At 36.2% G+C, this 25774-nt stretch overlaps 2 protein-coding genes across 2 annotated transcripts; one reads left to right on the top strand and one right to left on the bottom strand.

Annotated features, from left to right (window-relative positions):
• Positions 1-1814: 1814 nt before the first annotated feature.
• LOC138835517 (olfactory receptor 14A16-like) lies at positions 1815-2738 on the top strand. Its single transcript, XM_070034009.1, has one exon. It carries the CDS (start codon positions 1815-1817, stop codon positions 2736-2738), a length of 924 nt encoding a protein of 307 aa, XP_069890110.1.
• Positions 2739-12921: 10183 nt separating this feature from the next.
• LOC138835516 (olfactory receptor 1C1-like) lies at positions 12922-13845 on the bottom strand. The gene has a single exon (XM_070034008.1). The coding sequence runs from the start codon at positions 13843-13845 to the stop codon at positions 12922-12924; it is 924 nt and encodes a 307-aa protein (XP_069890109.1).
• Between the last annotated feature and the right edge of the window lie 11929 nt (positions 13846-25774).

The raw sequence follows: 25774 nt of genomic DNA, 5'->3' as shown, positions 1-25774 counted from the left end.
CTTGAACAGGTCAATTATTCAGAATATTTATATAGATGGATATTTAAAACAATTTACTAAATGTTAACAAGTATTTTCCACATAAAATATTGTAACACAAAATTATGATGGGGGAAAACATTCTTTCTCTGAGCAACTTAAAAAATAGAACAATTCTGGTGAAGAGAGTAGCTTTTTGGACTCAGTAGGGATACTTATAGTTCTTATTACTGAGTAGAGATGGAAAAAATGAAGGCAGTTCAGGGATCAACATAGCTATATTTAAACAAAGGGAGAAAGGAAGTTGGCCAATTGACCACAAATCCATTGGTAATTGTTTGTACTGGAAATTAAATGATTTTGCTATACTTTCACAATTCACTAGAGAAGTAACTGATAGTGCACAAACGTAATGGATAATTTGTTGAGATTATTAGGACTTGTAAGAAATGAGTGTGAATATTATATAATTCCAATACTTTACTTCCATTTTGGCAATCTTTAGTGAGGTAACTTTAACAGGAAAAAAAGAATAAAGAATAGCTGATTAGACAGAAGTAATTCACGAGCTGAGATCTGAGGATCTGGGTCCTAAGCTAGCTTAGGCAACAAAGCCCATAGGGCTCATCTCCAATTAATCACCAGAAAACCATAGATGTGGAGCTATGACTGAAACTGGTAGAGTGTTATCCTTGAGCTGAAAATCTCAATGACAGCCCAAGTCTCTTGGCCTAAAAAAGAAAACAAACAAACAAATATACAAACAAACATAACTGGTGCTTTTGTTTATGTCTGAACCAAGTCACTTACATTTTTCTACTATGTTTGTGTCTTTCCATGTAGTAAGACTATGTTAGCAATTGCTAGGCATGTAAAGTGCTAAACAATATATTTTTGAAAAGGCCATTAACCTTGAATTGAATATAAACACAGAAAAAAATGGGTTATGGAATGCCAATTATATTTACTCCTACCTAATATTTTTCCATTATTTAGAATCTTCAAACTCTATCCTACTATTTCTCTCTAATGTATAAAATGTTATCTCCATGGATGAGGACATAATGTGTTTGAGTTTCTATGACACGAGGTTAACTACAATGTGTCATACTCTATGACTTAGTCAAAAGTACTTCATCCAAATGAAGAATAATTAGAAATTTAAAATAAAAAATAAACCAATAAATAAAAATAAAAACGAAGTCCAAAGTTTCCCAAAACATAGACACGTTTAATGAAAAACCCAATAATGCTTGTACTGATTTGTATCAATTTCTCAGTATAAAACATCTCATAATGTGAGTTAGAAGCCGGGTGCCAGTGGCTCATGACTGTCATCCTAGCTACCCAGAAGGCTGAGATCTGAGGATCGGGGGTCAAAGCCAGCCCAGGCAGGACAGTCTGTGAAACACTTATCTCCAATAAACCAACAGAAAACCAGAAGTGGTGCTGTAGCTCAAGTGGTAGAGCACTAGCCTTGAGCTGAAGAGCTGATGGACAGTGCCCAGGCCCAGAGTTCAAGCCCCATGACCAACCGAAATAAAAAAAAGAGTTGGAATTAATTAATTTAGTCAATCTAGGTAAAACTGTAAGGTAGAACATATATATATATATATATATGGATTGCTTCTACAGACCTCTTTAGACATTCAAGGTAAAGTGACATTGGTAAATGACTTCGTTGGTGGGTTTGTGGTGTTATTTTCTTGTGATTTGAAATACTGGGGCAGATGCATATTCAAATGAGAGAATGGAAATTAAAAAAAAACAGTAATGCTTACACTGGAGTCACAGTTCTTATATTTATTTTTTAGAGTAACTGAGTATCTGGAATAATGGACAACTCCACTTCTGGGAGCATTTTCTTCCTCACAGGGTTCTCCACAGTCCCAGAGCTCCAGATCTTACTTGGCCTGGTCTTTTCCATGATTTACATGGCAGCTGTCCTTGGGAACCTTCTCATCATCATTCTCACCACCCAGGATCGCAGGCTGCACACTCCCATGTACTTCTTCCTGAAGAACTTGTCCTTTCTTGACCTCTGCCTCATTTCCATCACTGTTCCCAAATCCATCACCAACTCTCTGCTCAACACCAACACCATTTCCTTCAGTGGATGTGTTTCCCAGGTCTTTTTCTTTTTCTTCTTGGCTACGACAGAAGTATCTCTCCTGACAGTGATGTCCTATGATCGCTATGTGGCCATCTGCTACCCACTGAGATATGAGATCCTCATGAGCCACAGAGCCTGTGTGCAGATGGCTGCCTCCTGTTGGGTCAGCGGAGGTCTTAATGCGATTCTTCACACAGCTGCTACCTTCTCTGTTCCCATATGTGGGCCTCATAATATTCACCAGTTCTTCTGTGATGTCCCACAATTGCTTTCCCTGTCCTGTTCTTACAACATTGGAGAAATTGTAGTCGTTGGGCTCAGCCTAGTGTTAGACTTTTGCTGTTTTGTGTTCATTGACGTTTCTTATGTTCACATTTTCATTGCTGTATTGAACATGCCCTCCAAAGAAGGCAGAGCCAAAGCTTTCTCCACATGCCTGCCACACCTCATGGTTGTAACTCTCTTTCTCTCTTCTGGGACTTTTGCTTATTTACGCCCACTGCCTAAGTCTCCATCAACCTTTGATTTGATCGTTTCTGCTTTTTACACTGTAGTGCCACCCACTGTGAATCCCCTCATCTATAGCCTGAGAAATAAGGACATGAAGATGGCTCTAAGGAGACTGACAGCCATTTCTGTCCTTTGAGTTATGAGTGTCATTCTCACTCACTTCACAGTCTTATCACTGACTGGTACCACTATTTGTACTTTCAGCTGACTTAGTCTTAGTCTGGCAGGATTAATGGACATATACTGTATGAAAAATCTGACAAAATGGTTGAAGAGTTTTTAAGAAACATAACTTCACCGAGTTCATATGTTGGTAAAATCACTAGAGTCCTGTTGTGTTTGCCTTTTGTAAATATATGAACATTATTATTGGTTATGCCAGCAAATGCTCCTTTCTCCTTGAATACTGGTAAATATTCTGAAACATTACAGATTAATTTGGAATTTCTGAGGTGTAACCAAACAATAATCACTTTTGGGTATATCAAGTTGACATATATAATCTTGTCTCATGTTAACAAAAATGAGATGTAGGAAATTGAGATGCTCTTCTGGTTATGTTGGATGTACTGAATGACAAAGTATTATGCAAGTTCAAACAATTTTATGTTAAAAAATTTGCATCAACAAAAGGACAAAAAAGGAATGCAACAGTTTTTTGTTCCTTTGTTTTATTTTTTACTTCATTCTTACTGTATAACATTTTTGCCACATTGTTTCTTCTTCCAGGCTAATGAAAAGAGATGAATATATTAAAATTCCATTTTGTATATATGAATATATATGCATATTGTTAAAAATCTTTGGATGGGTGGGGTAAAATCTTTAAATATAGTAGAATTTTCCAAGGATGTGTGAGAGAAGAGTTAACATAACCTTTAGAAAAGGACATATCTAAACTTTATACCATGAGAAGTAAATCTGAAAAAGAATGAAGACAGTAGGTTCGGTTGAGAATAAGGCAGAGTAAACAAATGTAGAACAAGACGACAGAGTGGTATAGGAGTGGAAACTCTGGTGATCTTTGTTGTGAATATGAGAAAGATATAAAAGACATGGTTGAATAAAGAGAAAACCGGAGCTACAAACAGTTAGAAAGCTTATTGTATACACAATAAGACAGATGAAACTTGGATCAACTCTTGCCTTTTAGATTACCTAGCTACAGGGGCTTTAAACCACAGTTTTGAGATAAATATAAATCAATTAAACTTTGAAATGTTCACAACTTCTGATTTTACAGCTGTTTCATCACTTCTGAATTGACGATGTATATTTCCACCCTAGTGTACTTTACCATAAAGTTAAGTTTGACACTGATAGCTCCAGACTAGTTCAGTTCCTGCCATTAGATACTTGCTTAGATCTCTTCTTGGTAGCAGTAATATTAGTTGTAATAGGTCAATTATTACTTTTAGTCTTTCCAATATGTCTCTTTCCTTAATTCAATTGTGTTTTTCTTGAGACAGGCTTATAGTTGCCATGGATGGCTTAGAATTTGTTCTATGATAAGCATGTATTAGTTTTTCTTTTAGACAGCAACAAGGGATACTATCTTCCTCTCATTATTTTTGCACAAGTGTGTTAATGTCTTTATATTAAGAGTTTTTTTAGAAAACATCTTTTGCACCTTGCCAGTTTTGGGAAATTCTTGAGGATTAGAAGGTATTTTCCTTGTTTTCTATTTTGCCTTTTTCCAGTACCTTGGTTTGAACTCAGGGTCTCATGTGTGTTGAATTGTTTGCTCAAGTCTGTCATACTACCATTTGAGCCATGCCCCCTACCCAGCAAGATGCTTAAGTGGAGGTTGAGTCTATAGGGCCTTTCTCCCTGAGTTGATTTCTTGAATAGCAACTCCCTGATTTCCTGAGTATGTAGAATTGTAGGTATGACTCATTGGTTATCTGGCAAGGTTAGAAAAAATTTGAGGATACTGTTAAATATGAAATAGCCTAATGAGAATACACTTTTAGTATTAATGATTTAAGGTCTATCTATGGGGTTGATATAATAATTAGAGATTAAATATGTTTCTGTATTTGAACAGATTACATTGTACTTCATTCTGAAGGCAAACAATTAAAATAAACTTCCAATAGTACTTCAAAACTAAGAACAAAGTTAGATCTTGTCTTAAGTATCAACATTCATATTAGGACAAAATTTTTTGAATATGTTCAATGGGCAGTGGAAAAAGATAATAGATGTACACAATTTCCTTTGACAAATCATTGCTCTAAATGGTATAATGCTCTAAATGGAAGAAAAAGGAAGAATAATGTGTAAGGATACACAAAATTGGTTGGGAAGAGACTTAGTTCTCTGGGAGGGGATGCAGCCAATCCAACTGTTTCTGAGATTTGAACAAAAGCCCAGTTCATGATGACTATAAAAGTAGAATCTGGAACTGTGTGATGCACATCCAGGCCACAGACTGGAACTTTCCTCATTCTTGCACAAGATCACATTGATATAATTGTAGAAAACTGTTATTACAATTACAAAAAAATATACTGTGTTAATAAACAATCTCATTCAAGCATCCTTACCCAAGCTTTGACTACCAGTGAAATCTGAAGTTAAAGAAACTTTACTAAATGAAGATCCTGACACAGAATTGCTCAAATTCTAGTTTCTTTAGAAATAAGAAAAGTGAATTATTATGGCACATTGTTTACTAAAAATAAATCTGCTTGTTACTAATATGATGTGTGTATCTCACTTAAAATAATACATGCTCTGGATAATTTAAAGACAAAAAATATCATTTAAGTTACAATTTTCCACTTATCAATGCCAATATACAATACAAGAAAAAAGCAACTTATAAATTTAGTAGCCCTGGGTTTTTAGTTCTCACTTTATGCAATTGTACTTAGTTCTGTTATGCAAAAGGAAGAGCTAACAAAGTTTCTAACATTCGATCTAATGCTAATTTTATGTTTCTAAAGTGTTTCTTGGGAATTATTTGTTTTTTAATCTTTGCTTTCCAATAATATTCTACTGTCATGTCAGCTAGCTGTATTTATGTTTTATTTTTTAGTTGTCTGTATGTAGTGTTGGCAATACTGCTGATCAACAGAACACTTTGTGTATCAAAACTTTCAATATGAACTTGGAAATAAAAATTTTGTAAATAAAAAAAAGAAAAGTGAATTATTATGACGCATTGTTTTCTTTTTGTTAGGAAAATACAATATAGGTGAAATAAACATGAGTTTTAAAACTGATATAAAGGAATAAAAACTTAGATGATTATAGAAATTGGATAAATAAAATTATAAATGGAATCATTAAGAATTTACTAAAAGGATATCTATTTATAGAGCAATTGTGCTCTGTAGGGACTTTGGCAACCAAGAGTTATAAAATATAATGGAATACTATACCTAAAATACATTAGTAGATTTTTAGTTTAGTTTATAGAAAATGAATTAAAGAGAATTGCACAAGGATGCTATGAAATAGTACTTTAATATTGATGAGTGAAGAATAAAAGAAACAAGAAAGTTTTGAGTAATGGTAGAAAGCTTGACAAGGTCTTCTGGTAGTAGGGTTCAAAGTTCTAAGTGTCCTCTCTATGAGCAAGATTGCATGACAGTATTCCACACCTCTGCAAATTTGGTAAAGTTCATCTCATCCTTGCTCAGAGCCTGCTTCTGCCTCCCCTCTTCCCTTTGTAACCCTAGCCAGATATCTCCAATTATGTAAGTACTCATGTCTGTAAACTGCTTGACTGAAGCTGCTTTTAATCACAGAAGTGGCAATATTAGAGAAGTAGACAGATTCAGATTACCATGACACTGGTGTTAAGGTCATCTCCTGACAAATTACATTTCCCTTTTGTTCATACAAGACATGGATGGTGAAGATATCTAATATTCACCTCACTGCATTCCACTGGATTTTGGTAGATTGTATCTCCCTCAGGAAAGAAAGCCTAGAGTATGAAGTTTGTTTCCATAAAGAGATAAACCAATGCTGAGGAAAGATATGCTACCACTTTTAAAGCTTTACATTAAGACAACCAGAGACACAGATGGAGCGAAACCACCCTGTCTACATCTTACAACTACCTATGTGTAACACGGTGTTAAGCTTGCCCCAGATCTGACCTCTTTCTGAACATATACTCATATCTATAGACCTATTCACAGCAATGTATGCATATATCTAGGTGCATGTGTATATACAATTATTTCATAGGCTTTAATGAACAGTTTATAGCATAGATGTTAATGATTGAATATAATAAAATTGTTGGAAAAAGTATAAGGTTGTGGCTGATGTATTTAATTGTCTGGATCTCACTTTCTTAATAGTTTATTTTTTCCCAACTGAGAAGTATCACTACCTTTAGTATGCCTGTCCAAATGCAGATATTTGTATGTCCTATATTGTGAAAACAGCAAACCTACTTCTTAAATGTCAGAGAGTAGGGATAATCTCCACATGTTCTTGACACAGGCTACCTCATATGATCAATTGATCTGACATTTTAGTGTTCAAACAAGAGGACATATAGTTTATGTCAAAATTATACATAGGCCTTAAGATGTAGTAACTAAAATTGACTTTCAACAGTTTATCTGAATTTGTAAAGGTTTTTATATGCCAAAATATTACTCTAATGGAAGACAAGAATTTTGGAAGGATGTGACTAGATAGACGTGCTCAGTTCAGCCATCAAATCCAGAGTGAATAAACCTTGAAAGATTTGTTTGTATTTCTAGAGACAGAGAAGCATTTACTTTTCCAAGTCAAATAATTTGAACTGCCATACAGCAATTCAGTGACACCAGTAATAAACTTTTTCCATTGCTAGTAAAGAATGAATAAAGAATTTATGTTGCGGGTTGGGAAGGTGGCTCAGTGGTAGAGCACTTGCCCTGCATGCATGAGGCCCTGGGTTCAATTCCTCAGCACCACATAAGCAAAAAGAAAAAAGGCCGGAAGTGGTGCTCTGGTTCAAGTGGTAAAGTGCTAGCCTTGACCTGAAGAGCTGAGGGACAGCACCCAAGCCCAGAGTTCAGGCCTCATGACCGGACCCCCCCCCCCCAAAAAAAAGAATTGATGTTGAAACATAAAATGACCAGACAGAGCATAATATGTTTCCTAATTTTTAATTATCAGAACTAGATTCTTTAGCCTTGGGATTGAGAAAAGACGAGATCTAGTGAAGATGAACTAGAGCAAGAAATAGAGAGAGAGAGACATCATGAGGAAATGGAATTGTACTCCCAAGTCAGGTGGGAAACAAAGGTAGAAAATAAATAACCATAGCTCTACAATTTGTTCTACTTTCAATCTCATGATGATTCACTCCATAACAATTCAAATTTCCATGGAATGCATCTGCCTTCTCATTATTTTGTAATTTATGTTTCTTTTTCATACTGCTTGTGATCCCTTAATCTAAAAATAATAGTATCATTTATCTCTGCCTTCAAAGATAACTTACTAAAAATAGAGAATAATTTTTACAAACGCTCAAGGAATTCTGCTTCTTTAATGCTGAAATGCATTGGCTGTCCATTCACGACACTATCTCACTTATCTGTCTACTACCAGATTTTTGGGAAAAGCTTAGACATTTAACTCATTTGTAAATCTCTTACTCTATTTAGACTGACTGTTCCCTAAGGAAAGCTTCTTTTTATTTATTTATTTACTTTATTGTGAAAATACCATACAGAGGGTTTACAATTACCGGGGAAAGGTAATGAGTACATTTCTTATCAAGCATTGTTGCCTCCTCCTTTGTTTCCTCTTCCCATCACTTCCCATCTCCCCACCCATACCCTCTAATACCACCCTACACACCAGAGTTGTAAATTTCATTTTTCCACATAATTTCTTGTACATCTCATTGTTGCAGTGGGTCCACCTGTATCCCTATTTAAGCAATATGTTTTTCCCTTCCCCTCAACAAATTGTACCAACATCAAATACAGTGAAAACAGGGACATACAAAGTAACAAAAAATATCTTATAAATATAACAATAGCAAGAAAGAAAAAACATTTGAGTCCTTATCTTGGGGCTCATTTCACCTAACATCAACTTATCTGACCATTTCTGCTTGTCTCAGACATATACTAGTTATTGCAAATAAGGGAAACCATGGGACCTATGTTTCTTTGGGCCTGGCTTACTTCCCTTAATATAATTTTTTCCAAGTCTTTCCATTTCCTAACAAATGGGACAATGCCATTCTTTCTGATGGAGGCATAGAATTCCATTGTGTATATTTACCACATTCTCTTGATCTATTCATCTATGGAGGGGCATCTGGGTTGGTTTCATATTTTAGCTATGGTAAATAACACTGCAATAAAATCAGTTGTGCTGGTAGCTTTAGTATGGTCTTGTTTGTGATCATTTGAGTAAATGCCCAAAAGTGGTATTGCTGGGTCATAGGGGAGCTCTATGTGGAGTCTTTTGAGGAACCTCCAAACTACTTTCCAAAGTGATTTAACAAGTTTACACTCCCAACAATAATGCAGGGTTCCCTTCGGTCCATAACATTTCCAGCATCTGTTGTTATTAGGGTTCTAGATTGTAGCCATTCTAACTGGGGTGAGGTGGTATCTCAATGTTGTTTTGATTTGCATTTCTTTTATGACTAGGGAGGTTGAAGCATTTTTTCATGTGACTATTGGCCTTCCTTCTTTCTTCTTCTGTGAAGTTTCTCTTTAAGTCTTTAGCCCACTTATTTATTGGGCAGTTGTTTGAGGATTTGTTGTTGGGGGATATAATTTTTTGAGTTCCAGGTATATTTTAGATATGAGACCCTTTTCCATTGTATGGCTTGTGAAAGTCTTCTCCCAATTTGTGAACTTTCTATTGATTTTGCTAGCTATGTCCTTTGCCATGCAGAAGCTCTGCAATTTCATGCAATCCCATTTGTCCAACTTTTCTTTGATTTGTTGTGTCTCTGGGTCTCTCTTAAGAAAATTTTGGCCTGTGCCAAGGAGACTATTCTGTCTTGTAATGTTTTCAGGGTGTCTGCTTTGACAGCAAGGTCTTTGATCAATTTGGAGTTGATTCTAGTGCAGGGTGATACATGAAGTTCTAGCTTTAATTTTCTACAAATGGTTAACCAATTTTGCCAGCACCATTTACTGAAGAGACTGTCTTTCTTCCATTCTAATTTTTTAGCTCCCTTATCGAAGATTAGATAGCTATATGTCTGTAGGTTCATTTCTAGGTTTTCAATTCTATTCCATTGGTCCTGGGGTCTGTTCTTGTGCCAGTACCAAGCTGTTTTGATTACTATGGCTTTGTAGTAGAGTTTGAAATTTGGTATTGATATTCCTCCAGCACTGTTCTTTCTGTTAAGGATCGTTTTTGCTATTCAGGGTCTTTTATTGTTCCATATGAATTTTTGGATTGCCTCTTCTATTTCCTTGAAGAATGAGGTTGGAATATTGATAGGTATCACATTGAATTTGTAGATAGCCTTGGGAAGTATTGCCATTTTCACAACGTTGATCTTTCCAATCCAGGAGCATGGGATGTTTTTCCAGTTTCTAAGCTCTGTTCTGATTTCCCTTTTCAGGTTATTAAGGTTTTCATCATAGAGGTCCTTCACTTCTTTGGTTAATTCCTAGGTATTTTATTTTTTGTGGGGCTATTACGAATAGAGTTGCTTTCCTGATTTCAGCTACTTTTATCATTGTTGGCATATAGAAAAGCCATTGATTTTTGAGGGTTAATTTTATATCCTGCTACATTGCCAAAGTTTTGAATCAGCTTGAGTAATTTGGGAATGGAGTCCATGGGATTCTTTAAATACAAGATCATTTCATCTGCAACGAGGGAGAGTTTTACTTCATTTTTCCCTATTTGGAATCACTTTTATAACCAATTAATCAGAAAGTAATTGTGAGGTTGAGGTGATATTCAACTGGCATAGTGCTAGCAGTGAGCATGGAAAGCAGAGGGATGGGGAAGGTCTGCTATCTAAGCCCCAGCAAATCAAATCAAGTAATCAATCAATTAACTAATATAAAATAAAATCTGTTGGCGTTATGGAGTAAACAAACGCTCCAGAACCTTAAAATAGATAAATGGGTGGTGACTCATCTTAGAGAAGGAAATAACAAAACTGAAGTTTCCTTTCATTCAGAACAAACACCTTTTATTTTGACTTAGTAGCAGATGCTATTGGCTGACTAATCAGGGGTTTTTCTTTTTTTTTTGTAGTTCTGAGTTTGAACTCATGGCTTTGTTCTTGTTCAGTTTTCTTGATGTCAGATGGCACACTATCACTCTATCTAAAACTACATCACAGCTTTTAGCTGGTTAATTGGAAATAGCATATCCTCTATTTCTGTATCCTGGCTTGCTTTGAAGTGTGATCCTCCAGATTTTTAATGTTAAATCTCCTGTTAGGCATGTGTGATAATAAAACAAAATTTAATTAGGCAAAGAATTTATTCACTGAGCAAGGAATTCTTAAGTGCATATTGTAGCTTAAGCAAAGTCCAAGAGAGAGGTCATCAAATGTGAAGATATAAAAGCTTTGTTTTTTAGTGCATCAAGAAACTGATCGTCCTTACTCTAATGATTCTGCTTCATTTGAAACTTACATCTGAGCCTTGTTTGCCTTGTCTCAGTTGCCACTATGACATTTATCACCAGTGCCCTCAGATTTAGATAACTTCTTTCTCCTCTGGAGTTCATACAACCAGGACGTGACCTTCTAGATATTAAGTCTGGAAAAGCTTTGAGCCAGGAAGCAGGCTAAAATTTCCAAGACACCTTGTAAGCCTTGAATTAAAAATGTCAACCTTGAGTTCTTAAAACTAGTTCCATCGGATTCTACAAAGATATCATTAATCTTATAAAAATGTCAAAAGAGATTCTAGGCTAGAAATTCATATTGTAAAAGCTAATCTATAACTTAAATATTGAAAGGGGTCCTTATGTATGTTTGTTTTATTCTTAATATGCTGTAGAATGAATGTTACCAGCCTGTGAACATGTATTCACTTCTATTCCTAGGAAATGTGATATTTGAAATCATATGGAAAAGTCATGAAAATCTAGGGCTTCAACCAGGAGACAGCTCCCTGGACTTGAAATGGAACTATGCATCTGATTGCTTTCAGCCTCGACAAAGACCAACATCATTTTGGATCCATAGTTTGACAAATTCAAAAGTCCAACTGGTGTCAGATAGCAATAATTTTATTTATATGTAGGTAGTAGAGGATAACGAAATAAAAAGGAAAGCTCCACTAATTGGAGAAAATATATTTTCTAATAATTTTCTTTTGTTCATATACATAATCATAATTATTTTGCTTTAAAACATCCTAATGTGATACTCTTTAATACAAGATCTATATAGTAAGATCCATAATGCACATCAAAATGAAGACCACCTGCTTTAGTAAAATGCTAATATAATTTTACTTGTCCACTGTATTTTGGGTACTATTTGGTAATTTGATTTCAATATCTCAATATCTAATCATTCAATGTACTAAACACAATCAGTCTCTAATTCTGCAATTCCTCTTTGATAATAATTTACTTTATTAACTCCTTTTTTGAAGTTCTATAAGATTAAAATATTGACATTATAAATATGTTGATGAATCAGTTGACAAAATTCACTGAATATAAACTTTGCTCAATACTGAATATTTGAGTTTCATCTCTACTGATATTCTCCATTTCCTCACCACAATTTATATTGCATTATGAGACACAGAATTATTTAGATAACAAATGGCTGAAAACTTTGCTTTTCAGATCAATTCAAAGATCAAGCCAATCAATATTTAGATAAATAAAGTTTCAAAATATAAGAAATTTACCCCAAATCTTTTATTATTTTGTACTATTATTATTATAAAGGTGATGTAAACAGGGGTTACATTTACATAATGAATACATTTCTTTTGGACACTGTTACCCCTTCCCCCATTTTCTCCCATTGTCTCTCCCCACAACTCTCCTCCTCCCCCAAGTTGTAAAGTTCATTACCAACACAGTGTCAGTGAGCATCACTCTTATATTAGTTCACCCTGTGCCACTATTTAGAACCGTGAACTGCTGAAGAAAGGCAATCTAATCTAAAGACCTGGTAGTAAGATGCTGCAGCACAATTTGAGGCAAGCGCTGGACCACAGCTCCATTACTACTTGCTCACTGCAGGTGCATCCATTCTCATCCTGGATGCTTCCTCATATTGGTAAATTTTGAGGCCTCCACCCAGATTCTCCAATACATTCAGGCTCCAAACTAGAAATAAATGAGCTCTAAAAATAAATATGGCCATGCAATGCCACTCCTGTTCATGTATCTCACTTACAAAACATTTTCTGAAGTGCTGTCTTCATATCCCTGTTCCTTAGACTATAAATAAAAGGATTCAACATGGGAGTCACCACTGTGTACATGACAGCTGACAGGGTATCTCTCTCAGGAGTGTGGGGGGAGGAGGGACTGAAGTAGACACCAATGGCTGTCCCGTAAAACAACACCACCACTGATAGGTGGCAGCCACAGGTGGAAAAGGCTTTTTGTTTCCCCTGAGAAGAAGTGACTTTCAGTATAGTGGAGAAGATAAGTACATATGATATGAGGATACAGATAAGGGGTGTGATGGCCAGCAGACCTCCTACTACATGAATGATCACCAGGTTCATGGACACATCAGAACAAGAGAGCTGTAGAAGAGGGTTGAGATCACAAAAGAAGTGATGGATGACATTGGAGTCACAGAAGTTCAGAAGTGCCATTAGGACCGTCTGTAGGAGGGCATGGGAATAGGTGACAATCCAGAGCACAACCACCAGCCAAATGCAAATGCGAGGACTCATTTTGGCTGTATAATGCAAAGGGTGGCAAATGGCCACATACCTATCATATGCCATCACACAGAGAAGGAGGCTGTCCATATTCACAAAGGAAATGAAGAAGAAGAGTTGAGCAAAGCAGCCTACAAAAGAGATAGTCTGGATGTCAGTCAAGATGCTCACTAGCAATTTGGGGACTGTAGTAGATGTAAAACATATGTCAACAAAGGCCAGGTTGCTAAGGAAGAAGTACATGGGGGAATGGAGGCGAGAGTCAAAGCCAATAGCCAGAATGATGAACGTGTTCCCCAACATGGTGACCAAGTACATACAGAGAAAGAGCACAGCCAGAATATGCTGTTGCTCTGTTGAGATAGGTAATCCCAGAAGGACAAATTCCCTGATGACTGTTACATTTCTTTTTTCCATCTTCCATGCAATCTAGAATAAAAAATAATCAAATTATCAAGTAATGTCAAAATCTCTTTGTCAAGAACATATGCACATGTATCTGTGCATACATATATATGAGCATATTTGTTTGTAGGTAAATGTATGTGCATTGTGTGCAAATGCATGTGTGCAGGTGCATGTGAATATGTAAGTATGCATTATGCAATATGGCTAGCTGCCATGCAGGAAAATTGCAGCTTGTATTTACTGTCTACATGCTGCATATATATAACAATTTAAACTTCTTTCAAAAAATAAATGAATCTTCCTCAAAAAGAAAGGCACATAGTGACCATTTTTTATTGTACCAGTTACCCCCATGTGTGCATAGAAATCATATAATTCATCTTGACTAATTTGATAGTCATGCTACTTAATTTTTGTTAATACTTACTTTGACATAACAGAATTGTTGACCATTACTGTGTGATTTTTTTTCCCTTCTGAACCCACTATCCTATTCAAATGTTTTACCTTTGTCTTAGTAACTTTTATTATTAATTATACAAATAGGCTTAATTATGATACTTACATAGATGAATGTAATTTATTTTTATAAAATTGAACCTATCTTTATTACTTCCTTAACCCATCTCCCTATTCCAACTTCCTTTAAACAATGTTAGTGGATTTCATTCTGCTATTTTTATACAAATACACTATTTACTTCAATCATATTCATCCTCATCACCCTCTTCTTTTGCTTTTCTGCCTCCTGTAGGTTTTTTCTTACCAAATATTTCCTCTCTACAATTATGACATATTATTTTTTAAAATTTTAGCATATATTCATGTACAAGTTTTAATTGCATTTTTCATTGTATATGTGTGTTTATACATACATAATTTGGTCTTTTGCTTTCCATTTGTACTATTTTTTACACTCCTGTCATTATAAAATGATAGCTGTGTGACTGTGGCTCATGCCTATAATACTCAGGAGATGAAGATCTGAAGACTGTGATTTGAAGCAAAGTTGGACATACAAAACAAGGAAACTCTTATTTCTAATTAAAAAACCAAAAGCAAGCTGGGCACGAATGGCTCATGCATGTAATCCTAGTTACTCAGGAGGCTATGATCTAAGGATTGAGGCTCAAAGCCAGCCAAGGCAGGAAAGTCTGTAAGATGCTTCTCTCCAATTAAACATCAAAAAGCTGGAAGTGGATCTGGTGCTGAAATAATGGAATGCTAGTTTTGAGTGAAGACACTCAAGGACAGTGCCTAGTACCTAAGTTCAAGCCCAGAAAACACACACACACACACACACACACTCTCTCTCTCTCTCTCTCTCCCTCTCTCTCTTTCTCAAACACACACACACACACACACACACACACACACACACACACACACACACACACACACACACACAGCACAAAACAAAAATCTGGAAATGGAAATGTGGCTCAAATTGTATAGTGCCAGCCTTGAATGTAAAATCTAAGAGCACAAGGTCCTGAGTTCAAACCCTAGGACTGGAACAGAAAGTGTGTATGGGGATATTACCATGGAATTCACCTAAGCATATTATAGTTTAATTAAAGTAAATCCCTCTGTGTTTTTCCTTCTTCATTTCCTCTACTCCCCTTTATTCAGTGGTTTTCCTCACACCATTTTCATATATAGACAAGGCATTTTGATATTCACCCATTATCGTTTTATTACCCTCTCCCTCCTCACTCTCATCCAACAAACCATCAATCCACAATTTCAATACTCTCTTCCACTTCCTGTCCTTCTCTCCCTCCATCTGCCCTCTCTCCACATAAATATATATCAATGTATACACATAAGTCTATTAGGTCTAGATTCTGTGATTGAAGATAGATGATAAACTGTGAGTGAAGACAAATGATAAGCTGCTTTTACTTCATAGATAATGCTACAGTTATAGAGAGACAAAAGCCTGCCCTTATTCCTTGGGTTAACTATCATTTCTTTACCTCTGACTATTGTGTTGACTCATCTGAAGTTGACACTTTGAGGACAAGCCATGGCTTCATTCCTTGAATGGCTACTGGACACTGTGTTTCATTTGCTTTTTTGTTTGTTTTGCTTTGTTTTGTGTTGTGGAATGGTCAAATTCTTTTCTATCTATCAAAAGTCTCCCTAGACTGTCTTGGTGGTTTCTCACTTCCCTCTCCAAAGCCATCTTAGCATCAATCCAAATTTTACCTTCCTTTATATTGTAAAGATGATACAGATATAGAATCTTTCAATTATAAATAGCCAGCAAGGAATCATTCAAATTCAAACAATCTTTGTGATGGTGTCTCACACCTGTAATCCTAACTACTTAAGAGACTTAGATCTGAGGATTCTTGTTTAAAGTCAGCTTGGTCAGGAAAGTCCATGAAAATCTTATCTCCAATTAACCAGCAAAAAAGAAACAAAACAAAACAAAACTGACAGAAATAAAGCTGTGCCTCAAGTGGTAGAAACTAGCCTTGAGCAAAATAACTCAGGGATAGCGCCTAGGTCCTGAGTTTAAGCCCCAAGACTGGCAAAAATAAAGAGTCATCTATCAGTATCTTCAGTAAATATTGCTGAGCATCTTTCATAATCCTGGTTATATAAATAAACTTTTACCAGCACTGATGTCCCCAATTCATGATGCATTTCTAACTCTGCCTTTAAGAACAATATTTGGTATCCAGCCTTCTTCCAGTCTTTCCACAATTATATTTCTGAATTTATGCTGTTAGACTTGAGGAAGTAGAAACAGAAGTTTGGGACTTTTAAGCCAAGTACCATTCATTTTATTATAATCTTCTGAGATCTACTTAATACTTTTATTTAATTTTTTAATGTTTTTATTGTAAAATACTGTACAGAAGAATTATAGTTACATGAGCAAGGTTAAGCTCAAAATAAACAATATTGTTAAAATAACTTAAAAACTGAAAACCTACGTAGTATTTGACATTTTTCTTAATTTCAGAAGGTTTTCCTGAATTCATAATTTATAATTGCTTATTGGTTTATTGTGATTATATCTTTAAGTATATCCACATTATTGTATCTGTCATATGGATTAATATATGTAGGGAAAACATCTATATCAAAATACTCATGTGCAGAAGATGCAGAATTGGGGGTCCCATTTCTCCACCGTGATAAAGGTATCCCTTATTTCCTTAATATTGTCATCTTTCTTGTCATAAAATGACAAAACTGAGAATTCAAAGTACAAGTGCTGGTTCTTGTACTATACTGATTTATGTTGGAGCACACAGTACAGTGTCCAGGATTCAACTGTGGTATTTTGAATTTCAGACTTCTAAGGAACCTATACTATAGCATCCTTTCCCTTCTGAATCTTGTCATGACTAATAATTTTACCTTACATACACTTTGCCCTACTCGAGACATGTCAGGACAAAGATTTTTTTTTTTGTCAGTTGTGGGGTTTGAACTCTGGACCTGGGCGCTGTCCCTGAGCTCTTTAGCTCATGGCTAGCACTCTACCACTTGAGCCAGAGCGCCACTTCTGGCTTTCTAGTGGTTTATTGAAGAAAAGAGTCTTGCAGACTTTCCTGCCAGGCTAGCTTTGAACCATGAGATCTTAGCCTCCTGAGTAGCTAGGATTACAGGCATGAGCCACTGGCACTAAGGACAAAGACTTTCTTGAGACAAAACACAAAATTATATGCATATATTGTCATGCATAGTTGCTCTGTGTATGTTTTAAAATTCTGTTTTATTTTCTCTCTGATAGGGTCTTGTTATGTAGCACAGGTTGGACTTTAATCCACATTTCTCTGCCATTTGCCTCTTGATTTCTAGGATAACAGGTATGTGCCATTATGCCCAGATGCATACATTTCTTTGAACAAGGAAGCTCTTCATCAATAACTTACTTCCACAGCAAGCATCTTCATTTACAACATTTTCTCAATCCCCAAATCCCCAAATCACTCTGTAATACTCCTTTCATCATATGAATAAAATCTCACCTAGCTGTCTACTTCATTGTGGCTAGTGACATTATAGAATTTTCATTTATGATGTTACAAACTGAGAATAACACAGATATATAAGCATATCATTTTCAAATAGTTGGCTAAAATAGTACAATGAAAACAATAAACAAATGAAGAAAAAACTCTGGAGAAACTTCTTGGCTGGGAATGAGCATTTTTAATAGAGATTTTATATTCAGATTTCCTATTCAATATTTTCACTTACACTACCTCATATTAATTCCAAGACTTTTCTTTTTTTTATTGTGAAAATACTGTACAGAAGGGTTACAATTACATGGGCAAGATTATCAAGAATTGTAGCCTTCTCCTTTGTTTCCTCTTCCCATCCCTTCCCATCCTCCCTCCTCCCCACCCACCAAAGTTGTAAAGTTCGTTTTCCCACATAATGACTTGTACATCTCATTGTTGCAATGGATCTACCTGTATTCCTATTTAAACGATTTGTTTTTTCCCTTCCCCTCCACAAATTCTACCAACCTCAAATACAGTGAAAGCAGGGGTTATACCATGGGGGAGGGACATACAAAGCAACAAAGAAATAATCTTATAAATGTGTTAGAAACAATCACCTGAAAGAAAAAAACAACTTTTAAATACATATCTTAGGGTTCATTTTCCTAACATCAACTTATCTAACCTTTTCTGCTTGACTCAGACATATACTAGTTGATTTTGAAAAGCCAAATCTAACACTGGAGTAGTTAGCAACTTCAATAAAATGTTTTATATGTTTCAATTCAGGGAATTATGCATCACATGTATTTTAACAAATCAAGAAAAAAACTCAGAGTACTTACCTCATTGTAAAGAATTTTTTCTACCTGTAATTTTTCTTCTCCATGAATATGCAACAACAATATAGGCAAAACTGTACATTGACTGATATTATGAGTTAAAAACAACAAAGAGAAGAATAATGAGATACAGATAAATATATTTCTCTCTTCAGAGACTACATATCTCAGGTGAGTATTTACTTTTAATTATTTATTTATTCTATATAATACAAAGGAATGAGGTTTGAACAAGGGCAGTTTTATCCTTTGTGCCCAGAACCTAAGAGCCTGTAGGGAGTTCTAAATTTATCTTCTAATGACTTTTCCTCAAGGAAAAGTCCTGCCTCATTTTGAAGACAATGGAAACAAGAGAAAAAATATTAGGCATAGGAAATGTTTAAAATCTACACACATTTAAGGAAAAAATCCATTTTCTTCTACAAGATAAAGTAAAATAACGTCTTCAATGCCAAGTGACTATGAGTTGATTTATGGTTTAGGTTTTCAGTCTAAATGCACTTCACCTCAGATTTGGTCTCATACACTGAATCTTCCTTCAGTATTGGGGAAAGAGTATGAGGAAGAGTTCAGGGGATGGATTTTATAAGCTTCTGGATTTTTTATTTCAGTGCTTCATTTTTCCCCTCAAACTGTATATAAAATCTCTACTTTTTATGTGTCAAAAAGACCTCCATGAAAAAAAAGATATCAAGTAAACAGTCCTGTTAATGATAGCATAAAAACATAGTATAATTTCAAGAAAGAAGGTAAAGTATCTCTAAACTGAACACTATAAAATATTAATAAAAGAATTTGAACAAGATGAAAATAATGAAAAGCTGTCTTGTGTTCATGAATCACATTAGTATGCAGATTCCATTCAATCCTTATCAAAAAGCCTGACACTGATGACTCATGCCTCTAATCGCTGCTACTCAATCTTTATTCTGCCTTCCAAAGCCAGTCTTGCCCTACAAAATTAAAAATCCATGAGATGCATCTCCAATTATTCACCAAAAAAGCCTAAAGTGCAGTTGTGGCTCAAGCTGGAGACAGAACACTAGACCTGAACACAAGAACTCAAGGACATCACCCAGTGTGAGAAAAGCATCTTTCTATCAGAGAGTTTGCTTCCTTTCTGTTCATCTTAAGAGAATTCTTTTTCTGAAGGTTTTTTCCTTTGGCCAAGTTGGTTGGCCCTTGATAATTTCATTTTAGTTATGTATATCCTTTTCCTGAGCAATTTAAGATATTCTCATTCTGTGAGAAGCTCCTTCAATCCTTCCATTTTAATTGCATCCTGTTAATTAAGCCACATCTTTTTTTTTTTGGTCGGTAGTGGGGCTGTAGCTCTGGGCATGCGCGGTTTTCCTGCGCTCTTCAATTCAAGGTTAGTACTCTACCACTTAAGCTACAGCACCACTTCCGGTTTTCTAGTGATTTATTGGAGATAAGAGTCTCACTGAGTTTCCTGCCCAGGCTGGCTTTGAACCAGGATCCTCAGATCTCAGCCTCCTGAGTAGCTAGGATTATAGGCATGAGCCACCAACACCTGGCTTAAGCCAAATCCTTTTGCAGATTATCAATCTGACCTCAGCTTCTATGATTAGAGGAGCAGGGCTTGCTGTGCTAGTGGTAAAAAGGGAGCAGCCAGCCTGCTATGTGTACTTGCTGGCCAGATTTTTGGCTGAGGGTGAACCCTTCTGCAGAAGTAAATGCTGCCTTGCTGAGACAAAAGAAGAAATGAGTACACTGTTGCAAAGAAAAAAATCTCTTTTCAATTAAAGAAAAAAATGGTGTCTTTATTCCTACATGAAACCCCAACATCCCAAGATATTTCCAACACTAATCACTGACTTCAAGCTCAATACCACACACACACACACACACACACACACACACACAAATTCCTAAACCACAGCAACAGTCATAGAAATAGACAAAAAATAAACAAATGAAAATAAACAACAACAAATATAAAACCCTAAAATCTCAATGGTAGCATAAAAGGACCCAGAGAAAGTAAAAAGTTAAGAAAGGAAAACAATTTTTTTTTTACTTAAGATTAAACAACAAAGCAATACAACCAAATGCATTCAAATGGCGAGATACTAGAACAAATATACATAAAACATGGGTAACATAGCATCAGGCAGCATAACAAGCATCTATAAATCAGCTAAGTTTTGACCAGAGTGCCAACAGAAAAGAGAGGAGAAGGAGGCACTTCAAAAATCTAGACACAAATGCCTCATGCTTGTTTTCCTAGCTACTCAAGAGGCTAAAATTCAGAATATCATAATTCAAACATAGCATTAGCTGGAAAGTCCTTCAGACTTCATTTCAAAAATAAGCAATGAAAATCTGAGCTCCTGTGACTCACACCTATGTCCTCTTCATGTGGCACAATTGTCATATTCTCCATATCTGAATCTGGGAGTGTGCCAAGGTACCTTAGTGGGAAAGGCTGTTTATTAACATTAACCACTTATGAGTGTGTTTATGCACAGGAGGGACTAAAAGTGACTGTGAGAAATCTCAGCTGCATAAAGCATACCACACACATACCAGAGAGGAGGCAAAGTTTAATGCCAGAAAGACTGGCTGGTTGACTCGATCAGGACAGGGAGAGGGTAATTATAGGGAGCCTGCAAGAAGTTGAGAGACTGCACTGGGCATTGGAGGCCAGGTGAACTTGGCCACACCAGGGATCCAGGCCAGGCCAGAGTGACTTTGAGATGAAATCAATCAGGTAGAACTTTGGCCACCAGAATGTCCGTCTCCACAGGATGACTTCACCCAAGCGAACAGTGACAAGTCAAGCTTCCTGGGATTGTTTCCATTGAGGCTGATGATTTTTTTTTAATGAGCAGCAAGGGTGCGGTGTTTTTCTAGTGCTGGGGGACATTGTGAGCTAGTTATCTCTGAGGTATTCCTCAGCTTTGCAAGGTCTCAAATGCTCCATCTTAACAAGCTTCTGGACAGGATCTACAAGTAACTTCCCAGCAACTCTAAGATATTAGTTGGAACCCTTAACTACTACTCTGGGAAGACCAAAAACATTCGTGGCAGAAATCAAACTGTAGGAACAGAAGAACAGATCTTCTTTCTGAAACCACTTGGGAACCAGGGTTTCACTGCCCTTCTGATAAGCCTTTACAGGGCTTATTACAGCCCCAATTTGGCTCAGACTAGCATGCAGTTTAGCTCAAGTCTTTGCTCAGATCTACAAAGGAGCAAAACATAGGCAGCTCTCTCTCTACATGGACTGTGTTGTGATCATATGAAATTGTATACATTTGGATAATCGTACAAATTCCTTCTCCCTGTGCAAAATGGAAAATGGTCTTTCAGACACTGCACCTACTTTTGGAGCAGTCTCTAGAGCACCAGGAGAGCCTGTAATCTCCTGCAGAGACCCAGCAATGGATGAATTTACATGGAGAGTCATGAGAGGGACTGTGCCTCAGAGGGAAGAGTTATCTCCCGAGGCACAAGAAAACTCCTCACTCTATTTTGTCCTACACTCTGAAGTATATGGGCAGTCACACCAGGAGCTGGGATTTGGCTTGTGGTGACAAAGGCATCCTCAGTACCAGGAACTCCAGGAGGTAGAGTCTCCATCCACAGAGATATTCAGGCTGATCGGATTCTGCTATCAGGAACAGTGGTGGAATTCCTTGAAGGTTGCTAGGATGAGATGAACTGATACCCAAGCATTCTAGTGTGTTTCCGCTCCCACTAGCAGTTTGTGCTCCATGACTATCTCTGGGGTCCTTTCAGTACCTGACATGGCGGTGACATTCATTCTTAGTGCTGTTCACACACCAGGCAAGGTCCACAGGCATGAAACACACTCTGTATAATTATGGTCTGCTTACCCTTCTGTGACAACCCCACGTTGCCTCTCACCAGATTGACCTCTGCTGAAAAGCCTTGTATCAACACAAGGCCTCATTTCTGTGACCTCATAATGCAGTCTCTGCTCTTTCAACATCTTGGAGTTCACCTTAAGTCTCTGTTGACAGACACTTCTGAGTTCAGTATGTCTTGGGGTGACAGAAGATCATCCCTTGAGCCCTTAGTGATGAAGAAATACAGATTTCTTCATCCAACCGAAGGTGAACAGAGATGTAATAGCTGTGCCCATCCCAGAGACATAAGTCACCTAGTTCTGAAAACCCTTCCTCTATCATTCCCTTGTACGTGCTCCTATCCAGGCTTACTTCTAAATTCCCAGTTTCCTGTCTTCATCCTTGGAACCTACCATGTGAGACATTTTTACAGCTAGCATAGATTTTCATGATTCCACCAGAGAGATTACTCTAGGGTTTATACAATGGGGTTCTGTATGACATTCCCTGGTCACAAGCTAGAGGGCATATATATCTGTAGGGCCAGGTCCTCTAATTAAAATTTCTTACTTAAAAACTGAAGACATTTTAGAAAGTTACTGATAATCACTACTGAAACATGTATTTTATTGCATTTCCATCTGGATAATAATTTGTTAATGTTTTTATATTATCAGCATGTAATTACACAAAATAATAGGTTTCATTATGGCATTTTCATACATGCATGTGAAGGATTCTTGCTAGTTACTTTCCTCTTCTAAAAGAGTTCCTTTCTTGTTTTGTTTTTTCAGTCTATTCAGATATGCTATCACTTGCTCCATACATTGAGCACCGAACATCAGCTCCTTTGGGGAAACATGCAAGTGAGACTCCTTACACTCGGCTCCATTGAAGACTCAGAAACTGCAGCCCCAAGGGCCCAGCTGACTTACAAATCCACATGAGTGTAGCCTGTACTACACAACTCAAAGCATCGAACAATGTAAACCCCATGGGGGACCCAGAAGACTGCAACCACTAATGCTCAGCTGCCCGGCAGATACATGTGATTCCAGTCCTCAGTCCCCAGCTGCTCAGCAGAACTGACATAGTGTAATCAAAACACCCAGCTCCTTGGGGGGATGTATGTGAATGCAGCCTCCAATGTCCAGCTCCTCAGTGGACCAGAGGAGGCTAAAGCCCAGGACCTTTAGTCTTCCAGATTCATCTAAGTGTAGAGAAGTGCTCAGCTTCACAGAAGACCCACATGAACTGCAACCCTTGGGCCAAACATCATGGTGAAATCAGTAAAGTCTAGGTCTGTGTATCTCATTTTTTGCTGAGCTATTAAACAGGAGAATACTGGAAAAGACAGGTCCAGAAATGAGCCAAAGCATTTGAGGGAAAGAAAATGGACAATGGGCAATACAATCATTGATAAGATGAAAAATAAGCAGCTATTTTTTAAAAAAATTTCTTATTTTATTTCTCCTCTTTCCTCACTGCTGCCTTATTATACTACCTACATTCCTTGTGTTATAACTCTTAATATACTCTCCTGTTTACTATCGTGCCCACACATAAAACATCTGGATTATATCTATGCACATTATCTTATTAGCTATTACCTTTCATCACACTCTATTCCACTTCCCCACATCTTTACATCTTTTCTTACACTCTCCTTCTCTCACTAGCTAAATTGTAATTCTATTCCTAGGATTCTTATTATACTACCCTCTTAGGGGTATCATACAAATTCACCAGACTCCTAGAGTTGTAACTGATTTGCATAAACACCATTAATAATCATTTTTCCTTTCTGAAAAAAATGGGTTGGAATTTAAGTGGATAAATCTAAAAGAGTAGATATTCACCCCTAATTGAGGATGGAAAAGAGCACATGAACCCAGTCAATATTCAATCCTGTGCAAATATGGAGGTTAATCCAAAAAGAATACTTCAGATGACTTAGGGCTTATGACACAACATGTTGTCAAATGAGGAAGTCCAACCAGGAAAAACAAATAGGAGAAAACTAGAAGTTCACCATTTCAAACATCATCAACAACAGGAAAAAATCAGAATGATCTTGAAGTAGAATACATCTCAAAAGTTGAGTTAAAAGTTATGATAAAAATAACCAATGAATTAAAAGTCTTACAATTGTGTGCAGCTTCATGAAACTAAGGAAACAAATCCAATTAGAATTCAAATCAAAAGTGAATACAAAGCAAATAAATCAGGTAAATGATCTCAACAGTTAAAAGTTTTAAGAAGACAAACATAAAGTGAAATAAAATGAGTGCAATAAAATAGTCAATGGGAGAAATTGAAAAGGATCACTAAAGAGATCAAAATCTGGAAAAATAACATAAAAGTGAAATTCTCTCCAAGAGAGTGTATAACATGTAAAACAGAATTGAAGTTGAATCAGACAAAGTAGTAAACTAGAATAAAATACAGAAAAAGCTACAAGAAAATTTCAAGACTCAATTGAAGTAGTTAGTTTTCAAAGCCTGGGTCTTCCAGATATCATCAAGATGCTAATTAAAATCCCAGGATATAGATTTAATTAATATCAGAAAACTTAACAAATGCAGGGGAAGGGGTGGGCACATTAAGGAATTAAGGACACCCAACAATCTAGTAAGAGAAGACACTTTCCAAAAAATATTACTGTTAATAAGTACAGAAATCAAGGTAGGATTATTGAATGATGTAAAGGAAAAATATATAGTATATAAAATTTTAATTTATAATTATAAATATTACTATATATAGCTATATATAAATGTAACATGAAATTATACTTATGTATAGTACAGTTATATATATAGTATATATAGTTATATTCTATAATTACAAATATAATTATATAACTGAGAACATACAGTTTTATATATATATATAACTATATCTCTATTTGTACTCAAACCAATAATCGTAACTGCTCAGGCTGAGATTTTTAATTTTGAGTTTCAAAGCTAGTGCAATTAGAAAGTAATGTGTGAGACTCCATCTCCAATTACACAGAAAAAAAGAAGAGAAGTTAGATTGGGGATATGGATCAAGTGGTAGAATGACAGCAGTGAGTACAAATGCCCAGTACTAACACACACACACACACACACACACACACACACACACACACACACACACACACACACACACACACACACACACACACACACACACACACACACACACACCTAACCAGAAAAGAATAAGATGAATACTAATAATAGATTCCAATATCAGAGACAGAATGGCTCATTTTATTTCAGCATTAAAATTATCATCT

This window comes from Dipodomys merriami, unplaced genomic scaffold, assembly GCF_024711535.1.
Source record: "Dipodomys merriami isolate MVZ:Mamm:240054 unplaced genomic scaffold, mDipMer1.0.p SCAF_24, whole genome shotgun sequence".
Classification (NCBI taxonomy): Eukaryota; Metazoa; Chordata; class Mammalia; order Rodentia; family Heteromyidae; genus Dipodomys; species Dipodomys merriami.
This window is presented reverse-complemented; position numbering and strand designations above follow the sequence as displayed.

Bases quoted from the DNA above. Each gene is read 5' to 3' on its own strand.
- LOC138835517 (XM_070034009.1), top strand. From the start codon at position 1,815: ATGGACAACTCCACTTCTGGGAGCATTTTCTTCCTCACAGGGTTCTCC.
- LOC138835516 (XM_070034008.1), bottom strand. From the start codon at position 13,845: ATGGAAAAAAGAAATGTAACAGTCATCAGGGAATTTGTCCTTCTGGGA.